The sequence below is a fragment of the Rhopalosiphum padi genome, chromosome 3 (assembly GCF_020882245.1).
Source record: "Rhopalosiphum padi isolate XX-2018 chromosome 3, ASM2088224v1, whole genome shotgun sequence".
Classification (NCBI taxonomy): Eukaryota; Metazoa; Arthropoda; class Insecta; order Hemiptera; family Aphididae; genus Rhopalosiphum; species Rhopalosiphum padi.
The window spans coordinates 3005319-3019464 of NC_083599.1; the positions used below are offsets into that span (position 1 = coordinate 3005319).

Below are 14146 nucleotides of genomic sequence, written 5' to 3' on the forward strand. Positions count from 1 at the left end.
TATATATCTATCTTACGTAGACCGACGATATAATATTATATCGTTGTATTTTTATTATTGTTGTGTACGTAAATGCATAATAAATATTATGATAAAATTAATTTTATATAAATATATTTTTGTGTTTGAATTCGTAACCGTTTTTATGTAATCCAAATAATGATGAGTATATTATATTTGTATACGTAATGCTTCACGCCATAATGACGACAAAGTTTCATATGAACTTGAACTTAATGGGGAACTGAGAAATTAATTTTTTCTGATGATATTTAGTTGCAAGAGCAGAAAATAATTTTTGCATCAATAAATGTCTTAATCCGGCACCAGCGCGCATGTTACGTCTTCCCCTCGCCGCCACTGTTGCTAACATGTTCACCCGCCGTCGACTGTTTATAATATAGGTAGTTGTCCCGCTTGGAACTTGTATACATAATATAATGTTTATGGTGTACGCTATAGCGTATAGCGTATAGCCACGCCAAATCGATCGGCTCGCAGAGATATTAGCGGAGTTTCATGAGCATGTTCCGCGATACCCCGAACGCCTTGAGATTCATTGTCAATATATTATATCTATAATGTATATATTATTCTTATGGTATATTATATTTAATTTATATAAAATGTGTGTGTTTATCTGACGGTTATAGGATATAATAATATGCGTTGAGGCCTAAGCAACTACTGAACCCACATAGTACATAATATACCCACTGCTAAGCTGTATAAAGTGTTTAAAATTGTTTTAAAAACGATTTTTGAGGACGTTTTAAAATATGTATAACCATATCAATAAGCGAAATGTAGACATATTGTTATTTTTCAAATAATATTGTGTCGGCACAAAAGGCCGCCAACAAAGCACAATTAATTTTTTCAATCTCCATCATCGGCCCCGGCTTAAATTAAACGTATTACTGCAAAAATCGTTAATTCATTCCACGATTTTATTGCGCTGGATGATGGATGTCCGACAAGGAAATAAAAAACAAATAAGTTTTGTTCTTTATTATTAGAGGATTGAGAACAATCGTGTTCCGATAAGAGACTTTATAGTATGTGCAAAATTAATCAGATTGTATAGATAACGTTCATGCATATATCATAACATATCTTTATATTATGTATATATTATAATCATATATTAAATACCATAAGAACGATTCGATGCAATTAATAATTGTGAATTCAGAGCATATTACACAGTACGCTATTGAGATTCAATAGATACTCACGACTTTGTTGAGAGTTTTCGTGACTAAAATGTTACATCCATCTTACAGATGTTAGCGTTTTTATATTTTGAAGGGGTTAATCGATTTCGATATGTGTTTTCTCACGTGTATTGAACTTGTCGCTATGTCTCAATAGATTTTGACAGATGATTTTGACGTACTTTATTTTTGTACATATATATGTATATCTATTACAGGTATAGCTTGGTATAAATAACGTATAATGTTTCAAGATTATAATATGTTCTGAAAACGTTGTTTCCTTTTACATTTACGGTCAAGTGTTCGAAGTACAATTCAATGTTTCATGCAGCTGTAATATCTCTACAGTCATCTAACGAGAGAACTGCACTGTCAGACAGTGGCGCCTACGGGTTGACTGAGTAAATATACTTTAGCAATAGGTAGTAGAATCTAGATCTTTGAGTATCATCATTCAGTCTTGGCGTATGTTCTAAACGAAATTAATACTCCTAATACATATAATATATAGAACGTATTTCTTTTTTTTAGATTTCTTGTATCACGTACTTACATATAACATATAATCCTAATGATCGCGAATTTATAAACCTCATAGTATTCTAAGATATTGATAATATTGAATTTTTATAAAAATAGATTTATTAAAATTCAACACATAGGTTACGATAGATACATCACGTATTGTATGTTGTTAATATAATTTTTTTAAACCAATGTTATGGCAAGATAATAATAAATAATGTAGTTGTATTTTATTTAGCTTAATAAAGATTAAAACTATACTTATCAACTTGAAGTAAATAAATAATATTATTATGTGTATATCAGAAAATATTTTTGTTTAATATTTACCATATTTTAGATTAAAATTAGATGAAATTAATAATTAAGTGTATAGTTGTTAAAGAAAAAAACTTTAAAATTAAATGTTTTAAATTATTATATACATTCATAAATATATATAGGTTTACAATTACAGTAGGTGGTATGTATCAATAATAGTATAGCACTAGCGTATTCAATTTAACTACAAATGTCTACCTCAGTTACCTGAATATACATTTAATAATTATGCCACACTTATTGAAACTTACTGATGAGGAACATGCTATAATGTAGCAAAAAGAAAAGAAAAAAACCTAAAATATTAGGTTTATTAAAATATTAACTTAAAATATTTAAAATTCGATAAAATAAAAAAAATAGATTAGCAATTAATTTAACATTTAACGTATCAATATAGCAATTATAGTCAATATTTCAGTAAACTTCTATTAACTTTACAATTTTAAGTTGTCAGTTAATAGTTTAATACTCAGATACGGCCAATGTTCTTTTATGATTTCATTTTGTACAATTTTATTTTTATCAACATAGAATATTTTAATTAAAATCAAATGAATATAACTTTTTATTTTATAAACATCAATTTAATCATTTTTATATGAATATAATAAATTATCGGTAATAGTAATATACGAATTATACTAAACACTATGTAACGATTTAATTTTCAAGTATATAATATATACTATAATATACTATATATTATATACGTTTACCTAATTCAATAAAAAGTATGTAAAGGGATATATATTACGTATGTTAAATATAGAATTTTTAATAATAAGCAATTTATTTTATGAAATGCGTGTTTATTATAACTTTCACAGTAAAATAATTTTATAGTGAAATAAAAATGTACTATATAGTTTAATATAATGTAGCATTTAGAGTAAAATAATAGTTTCATTGCCCAAATGGTGTTTCAAGTAAAACCAGTTTGATTTTACATTCCTCAAAAAATAATGTAACTGCTATCAATGTTTATTTTATTATACCTACATCAAACAACGCATAATTTTTCACTATATTATAAAAATTAGTAAAATTTTAGTTTTTTTTTAAACTACATGTATACGAATTAATGTTTTGAATTGTCATATGTGAATATTTTATGAGTGTTGTAATGCATGCAGAAAATAAAAACATTAGTTTTCAATTTAAGTATTAACAATTCAAGATTTAAACGTGGTTTAACATAACTTTTATGAGATTGAGATGTTTATTATAATATATCAATTATAAACAATTTGCTTAGATATATTTTAATTCCAACATATAATAAATTATGTTAAAATATATTTAGTTATTATTATTTTTTTGTATCACAGCTCTTCAGTACTTGATTATCATTAATTACACTATTGAAATATTATACCGATTTTTGATATATCTAATATACCATACGGGTGATTTAAATTAATAAATTGTTTTTTCATGATTTCTAATGCTAGATTTTTTATAAAGTATTATTTGTAATATTTAATTTTGGCAATTCAAAATTTCATAAATTTTAAAGTATGTATAAAACACAAAAAAATTTTAATATTTTTAGACCTTAATAATTAACCAGGGCTCGGGACTTATAGCACTTAAAATCATTAAAATAAGCGTTTAAAAACATCATTATAAGCATTAAAATAAGCATTTAAAAATCTTAAATTTGAGCAAAAATATTAAATAAAAAAATAAACTTTTTTTACATGATAAAGTAGGTACTAGACAAAAATAATAAAAATAATATAAAAATAATATAATAATAATAATAATAATATAATTTAAGATTACAAAAGATATTGAAACAAAATGATTAGGAAAAGTTTCTAACTAAAAAATCAAAAAATAACTAAATAAATCTTTATATTATAAAAAAAATCAAACTTTACTTTCGAAACATTTTGCCTTATTGTTTATAGATTTTTTCTAGGGATTTTCTGAAAACAACTATAAAAAGTATAAAAACTGGTCAAAAAACCAAAAAATAATCAGAAAATATTGAAATAAACATCTTTTTAAAAAATCATTGAAAAATAAAAAAAAAGCATCATTTCCAAATTTCATAATTAAACGGGTTGTAACATGACATACACTTCTATAATAGCACTCTGCTATATTTTAAGTCAATCCATAAAAATAAGCAAATGCTTTAAGTCCCGAGCCTTGATAATTACAATTGATACCTACTATCTTATATATTAGGATAGGTACCTATAGTAAAATTGTTAAAAAGTATAGTTACGTTTTGATCGTACTCGTAGTTTGTGAACTCGGTGCTACTTTAACCAATACTTAAAATTAATTTACCCTATTCTTGTATTTGTTATTATTTTATTTGTTTGTTTAATTGTGTTATTAATTTATTCAATTCTCCAAATGTTTATATAAACTAGCCAAAATTATGTCATATTCTATAAAAACAAAAGTAATAATGAAAAATATAGGAACCATTTTTAGAATTAATAATTATCTACAAATATTTATTACATTCAAGTTTAATTAGGTTTGTATAAATGTATCAAGCTTATTTATTTATTTTTATTATTAAGTTTCCCTGACTAAGTCATTTAATTATTTAATTTATTGATTATCAAGCTTATTAAGACTAATAGACAACTTTAAATACATACAATTATATAATGTATCTAACCAAATTTTGTATGTCTTTTATTTTTTTTCTACGAGTGTCTATTAGAATTGAACTTTTTCTTAAAAATCTAATTGTTTTTACATAACTAAGCTTGAATATACGGAGTAATATGACCATATGAGACTTACCAGTTGGTCCATTTATATTGGATGAAAACGGTGCGCAAGCAGCTAGAGGCAGTGTTAATTTCATATTAGTTCCGGTTCCACCGACCACGATTGCAGGATCAGGAGGTGAAGTCTTCATGTCTCGACATAGACTGGACACGGAAAAATCAGTACACTTAGTCACTGACGTAGAATTGGCCATATTTTTTTCAATTTTATTATTTTTAATTGAAATTGATTAATAAAGAAACTAATTAGTTCACTGCTTTGTTCGTGGGTGCCACACAATTTTTAATATAGGAATTACTTTAATAATTGTGACCACTTGAAAATCAAAATATTCTGAAATAAAATAATTAAAATTATATTAAATATAAAATTTGAATAATACATACAGTCATTTTAATAATACAATAGTTAGCTGGTTATAAAAAAATATATTCAGTTAAAAAAATGATATATTCCATGATTTAATAATATACGTAAAATAATCGTTTCTAAATGCAAAAAGAGTAATGATAAGGTAAGTGCCCACTCTAGACCTAGCTTCAAAGAAAAATACATATATTAATTTAATGATACAGTTTTAAAAAAAAGTTTTTTTAAAACTAAGTTTATATATTTTTATCAAAATTTAAAGGTATTAATTGATGTTGACCATTTTTAAGGAGTTAAATATAGGCAATAGGTCAAGTATATGCGTGAGTACGTTTCGTGTTAAGATGTATATGGTGAAAGATCATTAATAGTGTATTTTAATTCAATATTATCAATATTTTAAATTTCTTAATATTTAACATTTAAAAATGAAATTGTCTATCGTTTCTTAGGTTAAAAAAAGTGGAAAAATTGTTTTTATATAATCTTCGTGACGAATTCAAATATACCTACTTACTAAAATTATAGTTGACTACTAAGATAGATACTTGGCATAATTGAATATTATACGTTACAACATTAATTATAAATTATATTTAAAATAATAACTTATTTGTTCGAAAATATTAGTACTTGTTTTAAATTTTTAATATTTGATAATTTAGCAATATATAGATAACCTATATTCCTATTACCCTATAGGTCACTTATACCTATAAAGTTAATTCATTGGTATCATTATACATTCAATAAACGTAAATAACCAAAATGTATATAGAGTATCAACTATTATAATTTTCTCTCGAGGAGAAGTATAACTAAAAATTAAAAATATATGATTACAATATAATATATTTAATTAGTTTTATATTTTAAATACTTTCAAAATAATTCTGCAGTTTGTAACATATAATATGCATGTATATTATGAACATTTTAAATAATACTATAAGTCTACAAATTATAATTTTTTATACATAATACACTTTACATTTGAATTTGCATTTAAACAAATAAAAATGTATTGAGTTAGTGATTATTAGATATATCTATTAAACCATCATAACTAACATTATAGTATATTATTTAAAAAAATAATACTATAATAGTTTCGTACGTTGATCATAATCGTACATAATATATTATTTTTAAATTATAAAAATTATTTTTAATTTTTCTGTGGATATGATGTTTAGAAAATTATAATTGATATATTTTATAAAACAACGCAAATTACAAAACTAAAAACTATAATATTTTAAAAACCTACCTACGGTATATAATGTAAAAATAGTTCTATTATCATAAACATCTAACAAAAAAACATAATTTTATCAATATTATGATAAACATTTTTGTATCTATATATAATAATGTTATAGTTACTAATACATTCTTTCTATTACATTAATTCTATTTTAGATTTTATTAACATGTTTTATGCTATTCAGATCAAACTTAGGAAAAAATGATTATATATTAAAACTTATCAATGATAAAGAAGAATTTATTAGTTATTACGTTACCTAATTTAAAAATTAATCGTAAAAACAATAATAGCATATTAGGGGCTTCAGGGTTTGTTACAGGATTTTAGTTCAAAAATAGTGTTTATGCATTTATATAAATTATTTACCTCCGTGTTCGACTTGTCCATTTTTCATTTAGAATATATTCCTAACTTATTTAGGAAATGTTTAGAAAATAATAACTTTTTTAAGTTCAATTGACAAATGTCCAGACAATCAACTTTACTAAGAAGTATTGTTCATCAAAATTTACCTAAAAATTCTATCTAATCTAAGTAAGTTTAAAAATATATTTAAATGGGTATATATTTCATAAAAAATAATAAAAATATAATTATAAATTCACGATTAAAGTTTACATATTATAATATATAGGTACGTCGATACGGCTTTACGGATTTCGACGGAACAAGTTTGACATTACTATACTTTCATTATAGTTAAAAAAACTACATTAGTGATATTTACCGTGTAATTATTATGATGTACAAAAAATATTAGGCATTAGGTATTAACCATGGAAAACATGCACAATGAAGTATTAAAATTACACCATTTGCGGAGAGGTTTACAGAGGAGTTAAAAGGGCGTATGTGGATAATATGTAAAATGTATAAGTGTTTAAATTAGAATATATATTATACAATATATGTACAATATGCGTACATGGAAAATTAACTGCACGATAAGACGTTTTAATAAAGATACACTTTTCTACTTTTCTTAATAACAATTTGAGATATCTTAGCTTTCTGTTAATGTAAAATTTTATTATATTTAAATGGAAAAATTAACATGGATCAGGATCAGGAACAGGGATCCGATACTCTTAGTATATAGGTAGTGTATATATATAATATACTAATCTTAAGAATAGACATCGACATTTTATAATAAGTTTAACATATTCAATGTTTTTTTTTTTATTTAAAAAACGTATTTAAGGCACAATACTTAAATTTTATAGAAATAATCAAAACTAAAAATAATTGAAATATAATATACATTATTATATTAAATTCAAAAATTTCTCATTAAAACATCATACAAATATAAGTATTCTCAATGTATTTGTTGTATATTATGAAGATACATACTCATTTTTCAAAATCATTAAGTTAAATCTATATAGGTGCTAATGTTCAATAACTTTAATTCTCAAAAACACACTGTAATTTAAAAAGATAGTTATATAGATATCATATACACCAATATGATATTAGGTATAGGCCAAATGTGCGATGACGTTTTATTGAATTAAATGAAACGATCGATAATTAATGACATACTATCTTATGCTATAGATGGAATCTAACAACGGAAAGATTCAAAGATATAAATGGTTTTATGTCAATCCTACACAATGATGAGATATTTTTATATTTCCATTGTACTGCCGTTATATATTGATGAATAAACGTCGCACTGAAAGAAAGCCCACTTAAACCAAATGAAAAACTATACAACAATAATCATGAGATGATCGTACTAAAATAAGACATCACGTCTTAAACGATAATATGCTCGATTTGTAAAAAAAAAAAAAAGAATAAGAAAAATACTGTTTTTTTTTGGCGGATTATATATTTATATAAATGTCCGTTAAATATTAAGTTTATATATAGAGAGAGAAGGGAAGAGAGAACTCGTTGATTGTCGAGCAATTTATTAAACGCGCCTAGTTCAATAGTACGATATAGTATATTAACTGCTCGCGAATTCGCGATGCGATAATCATACGGATTAAACTCATTTTCACAAATACTTATGAAATTGGTTACGGTTCTTAGGTTTTCCGCGAAATAAAAAAACTGACACCGCAGCGTCAACCGTCATCGTCGATGATATATATCAACCTATTACTTATTAGGTACTATGTATTTTGTAGTACTTCAATGAAGTGTTCATCGGTAGGCAGATATTACAGTGGCGTGCTGAACATTTTTCAAATCATACAATTTGACCACCCACCCCATTACCATCAGTTCTTTTGCTGTTTTTTTTTCGATTATTACAAATTATAAATATTAATATGTTTTTTTAAGATATCTATACGATAAAATAGGCCATATTCTTATGAAAAAACATCAACCATTTTAAGATTATATAACAGTTTAACATAATATGTGGAGTTTTTCCTTGCGGCGACTGCCTGAAAAAATGACTGTTCAGCGCGCCACTGGGTATAGATACCTATATACTCAATCAAACTAAGTTCGGTACTTACTCGACTTACGACCGTGTCTTCTCGGCGAACTCCGATTTCCGATCGACGCGCCAACGGATCGTCGACGGAACACAATAACGCATCACGACGACGGCCATACGCGACTGGCGCGTGAAAGCTATTTAATTATTTGGGCTTCAGCCGCAGCGGAGGTTATTACTGCGGCGGCGGTGGCGGCGATGTCACGGGGCGTAAAAACCTGGAGGAGAAAAAATTTCTCGGTAACGACGACGACGAAAACGGAACGGTATACCGATGCTCGCTCGATCTGTATATAACACCCGCAATATCAATAATATAGGTAATATATTATTTTGAAAACTGACGAATGAACGCGGTCACCGTGATCGTGGTCGTGGTCGTCGACCGAACGCGTCCGCTCGTCAAACATAGACTACCGCCGCGTCTCGAGTATGATATCGAACGCGGAGAGAGACGCGCGAGAAGAAGGGGCGGCGGCAGTGGAGGAGGCGGCGGCGGAGCGGACGGGTCGAAGTGTGAATAGGTAAGCACTCGCACACACACGTATACTCACACACACGCGCGCGCGCACACACACACACACACACGCACACGCACATACACGCGCACGCACACGCGTTAATACGATAACGCTGTACAAAAAACAGGTATGATCCGCGCGCGCGACAGGTATACGCGGGCGGCGGCGGCGGTCGATCGAACGCGCGCCCGGGCGTTTCCCGCGGGGCACAGGTGTCCTCCTCCTTCCGGCCCGGCTAATCGGCCACCGTCCGCCCATCGGCCGTCCCCGTCGTGTGCGCGCGCTTGCGCGGTCTGCCCACCGCCGCCGACCACCTCGCCCCGGCCGACGCGGACCGACCGCCCACCGGACGCCCGCGAAAAAGTCCAAGCGGCGGCGGGCGCACCCTTTCACTATACCACCCCACCAAAACAACCGTCGACCGTCCGCCGCTCGCCGCCTGTTTGCGCTCGTCTAATAATAAGCCTAAATCGTATCGTGTACAATAATAATATTATTCAAATAACACAATATCACATTGTTGTTGTTGTATTTTTTAAAAGTATAATATATTATTATATACTAATTTATACCTATTTAGTATAATATAATATTCATATTATATTGTAATATGATAAACGCTCGAAGCGTGTTTGTGTGTAAAATAGATTTTTGATTAGTTTTTTTTTTCATATATATAATATGGTTTTATTTAACGTCATTAATTCGTGATATATAAGTACCAAAAACGATGTAAATATATTATGTTTATTTTTTGGATTACATTCAAGTGTTACGGCGTAGGTATATACACCATAAGACTACTAGAGTAAATAGGTACCTATATATAAATATATATATCAAAAGGAATGTTTTTTTTATTTGGTTCGATTTTAACAACAAATCGTAGGTATCTATTATAATAATATTATACACGCGTGTTTACATTTTTCGTATAGCCATATGCCCTCATGTAGTCATTACTAATTATATATTATATACAGTGCAACCTCTAAATTTCGGACACTCGATAGCTGACGTTTTATCCATTTTTATTCTTCAAAAGTGTCTTTCGGGGGAGATTTAGCTGGATTTAGGTACTATATAAGCGAGAAATTTAAATGATTATCATGATAATCATATATATAAAAATTTACCTCTATACGACTATACGAGTATTTAAAACAAAGTATCACAAGATATAGACGTAATATATACATATTTCAATACCCTGCAATAGGTTGATAAAACAATAAAATAAGACATTGGCGAATCGTGGTATTGACCAATTAAAATATTGAAAATATCAAAACTATTGATAACTTAAAAATATGTGTCATTGAAATCTATACCAATTATACGTATAGGTAATTATATTAAGACATTATTTATTGTCACATTTAGTCAAAAATCACATATTATTTTATTCATCAATTAAATCATTCACACCAAACTTGTTTTGGCTGATTATTATTAAACTATATAGTATATTTTATTAAAGGTAAGTTATATGATAATTAAATAATATTTTGTATAAATATTAAATAGGTACCGACCCAGGAAAAAATGAACATACTCGTATATGGTATCTCAGTTCATGGAAAAATAAGCATCGGTGTTTCTTTTCGGTGAATTAATTCGACTAAGATGAATAATTCGTCTGTATTGGATTAAATATAGAACTTAGTTTATTTTCAAACGCATTTCAAAACTAGGCAATTTTTAAAGTTTTATAATATCTCCAAAAACAAACACAAAAATCTTATAAAAATCGGTCGAGTCTTAAAGTCTTAATATATTGCCTTTTGTTGAGCATTTGAATAACAAACACCTTATTAATAATATTATTTTCTTTTATTTATAAAAAAAATCCATAACAATGCATATCAAGATAGCAGCTGGTGATAATACGGCTATTTTAAATCAATTTTATTATTATATACTAATGCGGCAATCTTGTAAATAAGCAAAAAAAAATATTCGATTTTTTTGATTCAATACGAATACATGTATGGCTCATAAGTCATAATGTCCTATAGCCTAGAAGAGTAAAAAGATGAAGTTTTAAGGAATATGGATGCAAAATATCATACTAATTGGTTCTGTAGTTTCCAAATATATGAGCCTCATACAAAGTATATTTATATATATACATACTTTATAGATGGGTAATATATAAAATGTTAACATAATTATATTTTTAAATCAGTTTACTAATTTAATAGGTTCTATTAGATATTATATTATTTCTTATTCGTTTTATATATATAGTTATCACTTAATATTGATGGTAATGTGATTATGATGTTAATCATTAATCACTAAGGATAAATTGTACATTGATATAATATGATTTATGTTTAATTTTACTGGTTATGAATAATATGAATACAATTTAGCTTCGGCGACTGGGCCATTAGTTATAGATATACGTATACGTATATATTTATATTATATAATATTAAAATAAAAAGATAGGGTATTTATAAGTAATAAAAAATTAAACATTATGACAAATTTAAAATAGGTAGGTACCCTTAGTTGTTATATAGGTTATAGGTATCTAGGTATCTATATTCATGATAATAAATTAAAATAATAATAAATTAATTAATATATATTAATAAGAATTATAGTGATGAAATAATAATATAATAAGATTAATAATATATATGTTTTACTTATGAGTTATGATTTATGTTAAAGGTGTAGCTAGATTAAAAAATAAAAACATATTTAAATAATTTTTTTTGACGTATTTTATAACATTATTAATTTTAATAAATACATTTATAAATTGTTACAATGTTACGTACTGCGTTTTATATATAATATATCTACATTTAGTTGCTGATTATATTAATAGGTAATTTATTTGTCACTATATCGATCATCGAAGATAATAATTGCTTATTTCTTATACCTATACATATATGGTTTTCTTTCCTTTAATCACATATACATATCATTTATTATTCAAACTCTATATACTTCTGTATTCTGTGTTGATTTTTAATTCATTCTTATAAACGAAAAAAATAATAAAGAGTTAACTTTACCAAAAAAATAATTGTTTAATGTTAATTATTAAAATAAGTTTATTTTTTAAGATTTTTAAGTTAAATTACTACTGTTAACTTGTTTATATAACTATAAACGACATTTATAGTCACTTTGAGTATGAGTATAGAAAAATATTGCCGCACATACCGCCTATTATATTTCATTATAATAGTAACGTACATGTGTTATATATTTATTTAAATAATTAATTCAGAATCTTATCAATGAATAATAAATTATTTTGTCATTATTGCAGTTTTAATTACATGTAATATTATAAACATTGGTTGATTTTTTTTATTTAAGACAAAAAATTTATAATCTGTACAAATAAATGTATAATACAATACTACAAATGGCAATAAATAAAACCGATATTTGAGTGAAGGACAGTGGCGCAACTAAGGGGGGTGTTTTGGGTGTCTGGAGTCTGGACACCCCCCTTGAACCGTAACTTTTGTCCATAGTATACTAACAAATTTGAAAATTTATTGGGAAACTATTGTATACACTACTGGCAACACTCCCCTTGAAAAAACCCTGGTTGAGCTACTGGTGAGAGAGTCAGGAGGCATGGGTATGGAATTCGACTAGCGGTGTTTAAACCCCAAGTTAAAATTTTTCTGCAGTAAAAATAATTTTTGTTTCAACTTTTAGTGTTCCTGGAAGTAAATTAGTATTTTTGGAAAATATAAGAGTAAAAAATGTCCATTACATTATTATAAAATAATTACAAAAAAATTTAATTGAAATTCAAGTATACCTATGTAAACTTAATAACGTTCATACTTTTATAATTTATTTATAATTTTAAATACAACAATATTCATGATATTTAATACTAGGTACTATACATACATAGAATAGTATATTTTTAAATTTATAAATACCCATGTAAATAAAAACTTTAGACTATAAAAGGGAGGTAATCGTTATACATATGAGTTTTGGTAATACTATTAAGTCACAAAACTTAATTTTTTTCCAATTTAAAACAAAAATAATCATACTGCTCATTAGGTTTCAATAAAACTATTCAATGGTTTCGCTTCGCTCAGCACTGAGCAAAACATTTATATAGTATTACCTGTATACCATTATTTTTAATTTTAAAACCAAACTATATTATTATTGATGTATCATATATCGTATGGTGGTTATAGTAAAATCGTCAACACCATACTTAGTAATTACGATCTTGACAATTTTACGGTGATAAAAATCATTCCTTGATCAGAATAGTGTTATATTAGTCATGCAAACAAGTTTCACTGGATTGCTATTTCTGTTTTTTTTGCAGCCCATCGTCCGGTAATATGATCATTGGAAAATTAAGAGAAAAAATAAATAAATACAATTTTTATTTTGTCTCGTAACTATATCAGAAAAATACATATATTTCGTTGTACCTACATATATATTATGTAGAAAATTTAGAATTTAAAATATAAATAATAATTATTATAATAATAATACATATTATATACTTTCCCAGCGATAATTATAATAATATATTTAAAATGTTTTTCTCGATAATTTTTTTGTGCGGCCAGCATATAGTATTTTATTTAATGTTTTTGGCCCCATTGATACTTTACGTTATTTGATGTGCCCTGGTTATACTAATGATTATAAATACTATATAAAT

The 14146-nt window shown here is 26.7% G+C and overlaps 1 protein-coding gene across 1 annotated transcript in view; it reads right to left on the minus strand.

Moving 5' to 3' along the window:
- The window catches only part of LOC132927065 (protein gooseberry-like), a 64301-nt gene extending 54921 nt beyond the window's left edge, over positions 1-9380 (minus strand). The window contains exons 1-2 of the mRNA XM_060991513.1: positions 8955-9380; positions 4842-5162 (exon numbers count right to left, since the gene is read on the minus strand). Of these exons, the coding sequence (XP_060847496.1) occupies positions 4842-5022 (181 nt within the window). The 5' untranslated portion in view covers positions 5023-5162; positions 8955-9380. The remainder of the gene's footprint in view (positions 1-4841; positions 5163-8954) is intronic.
- Positions 9381-14146: the final 4766 nt, after the last annotated feature.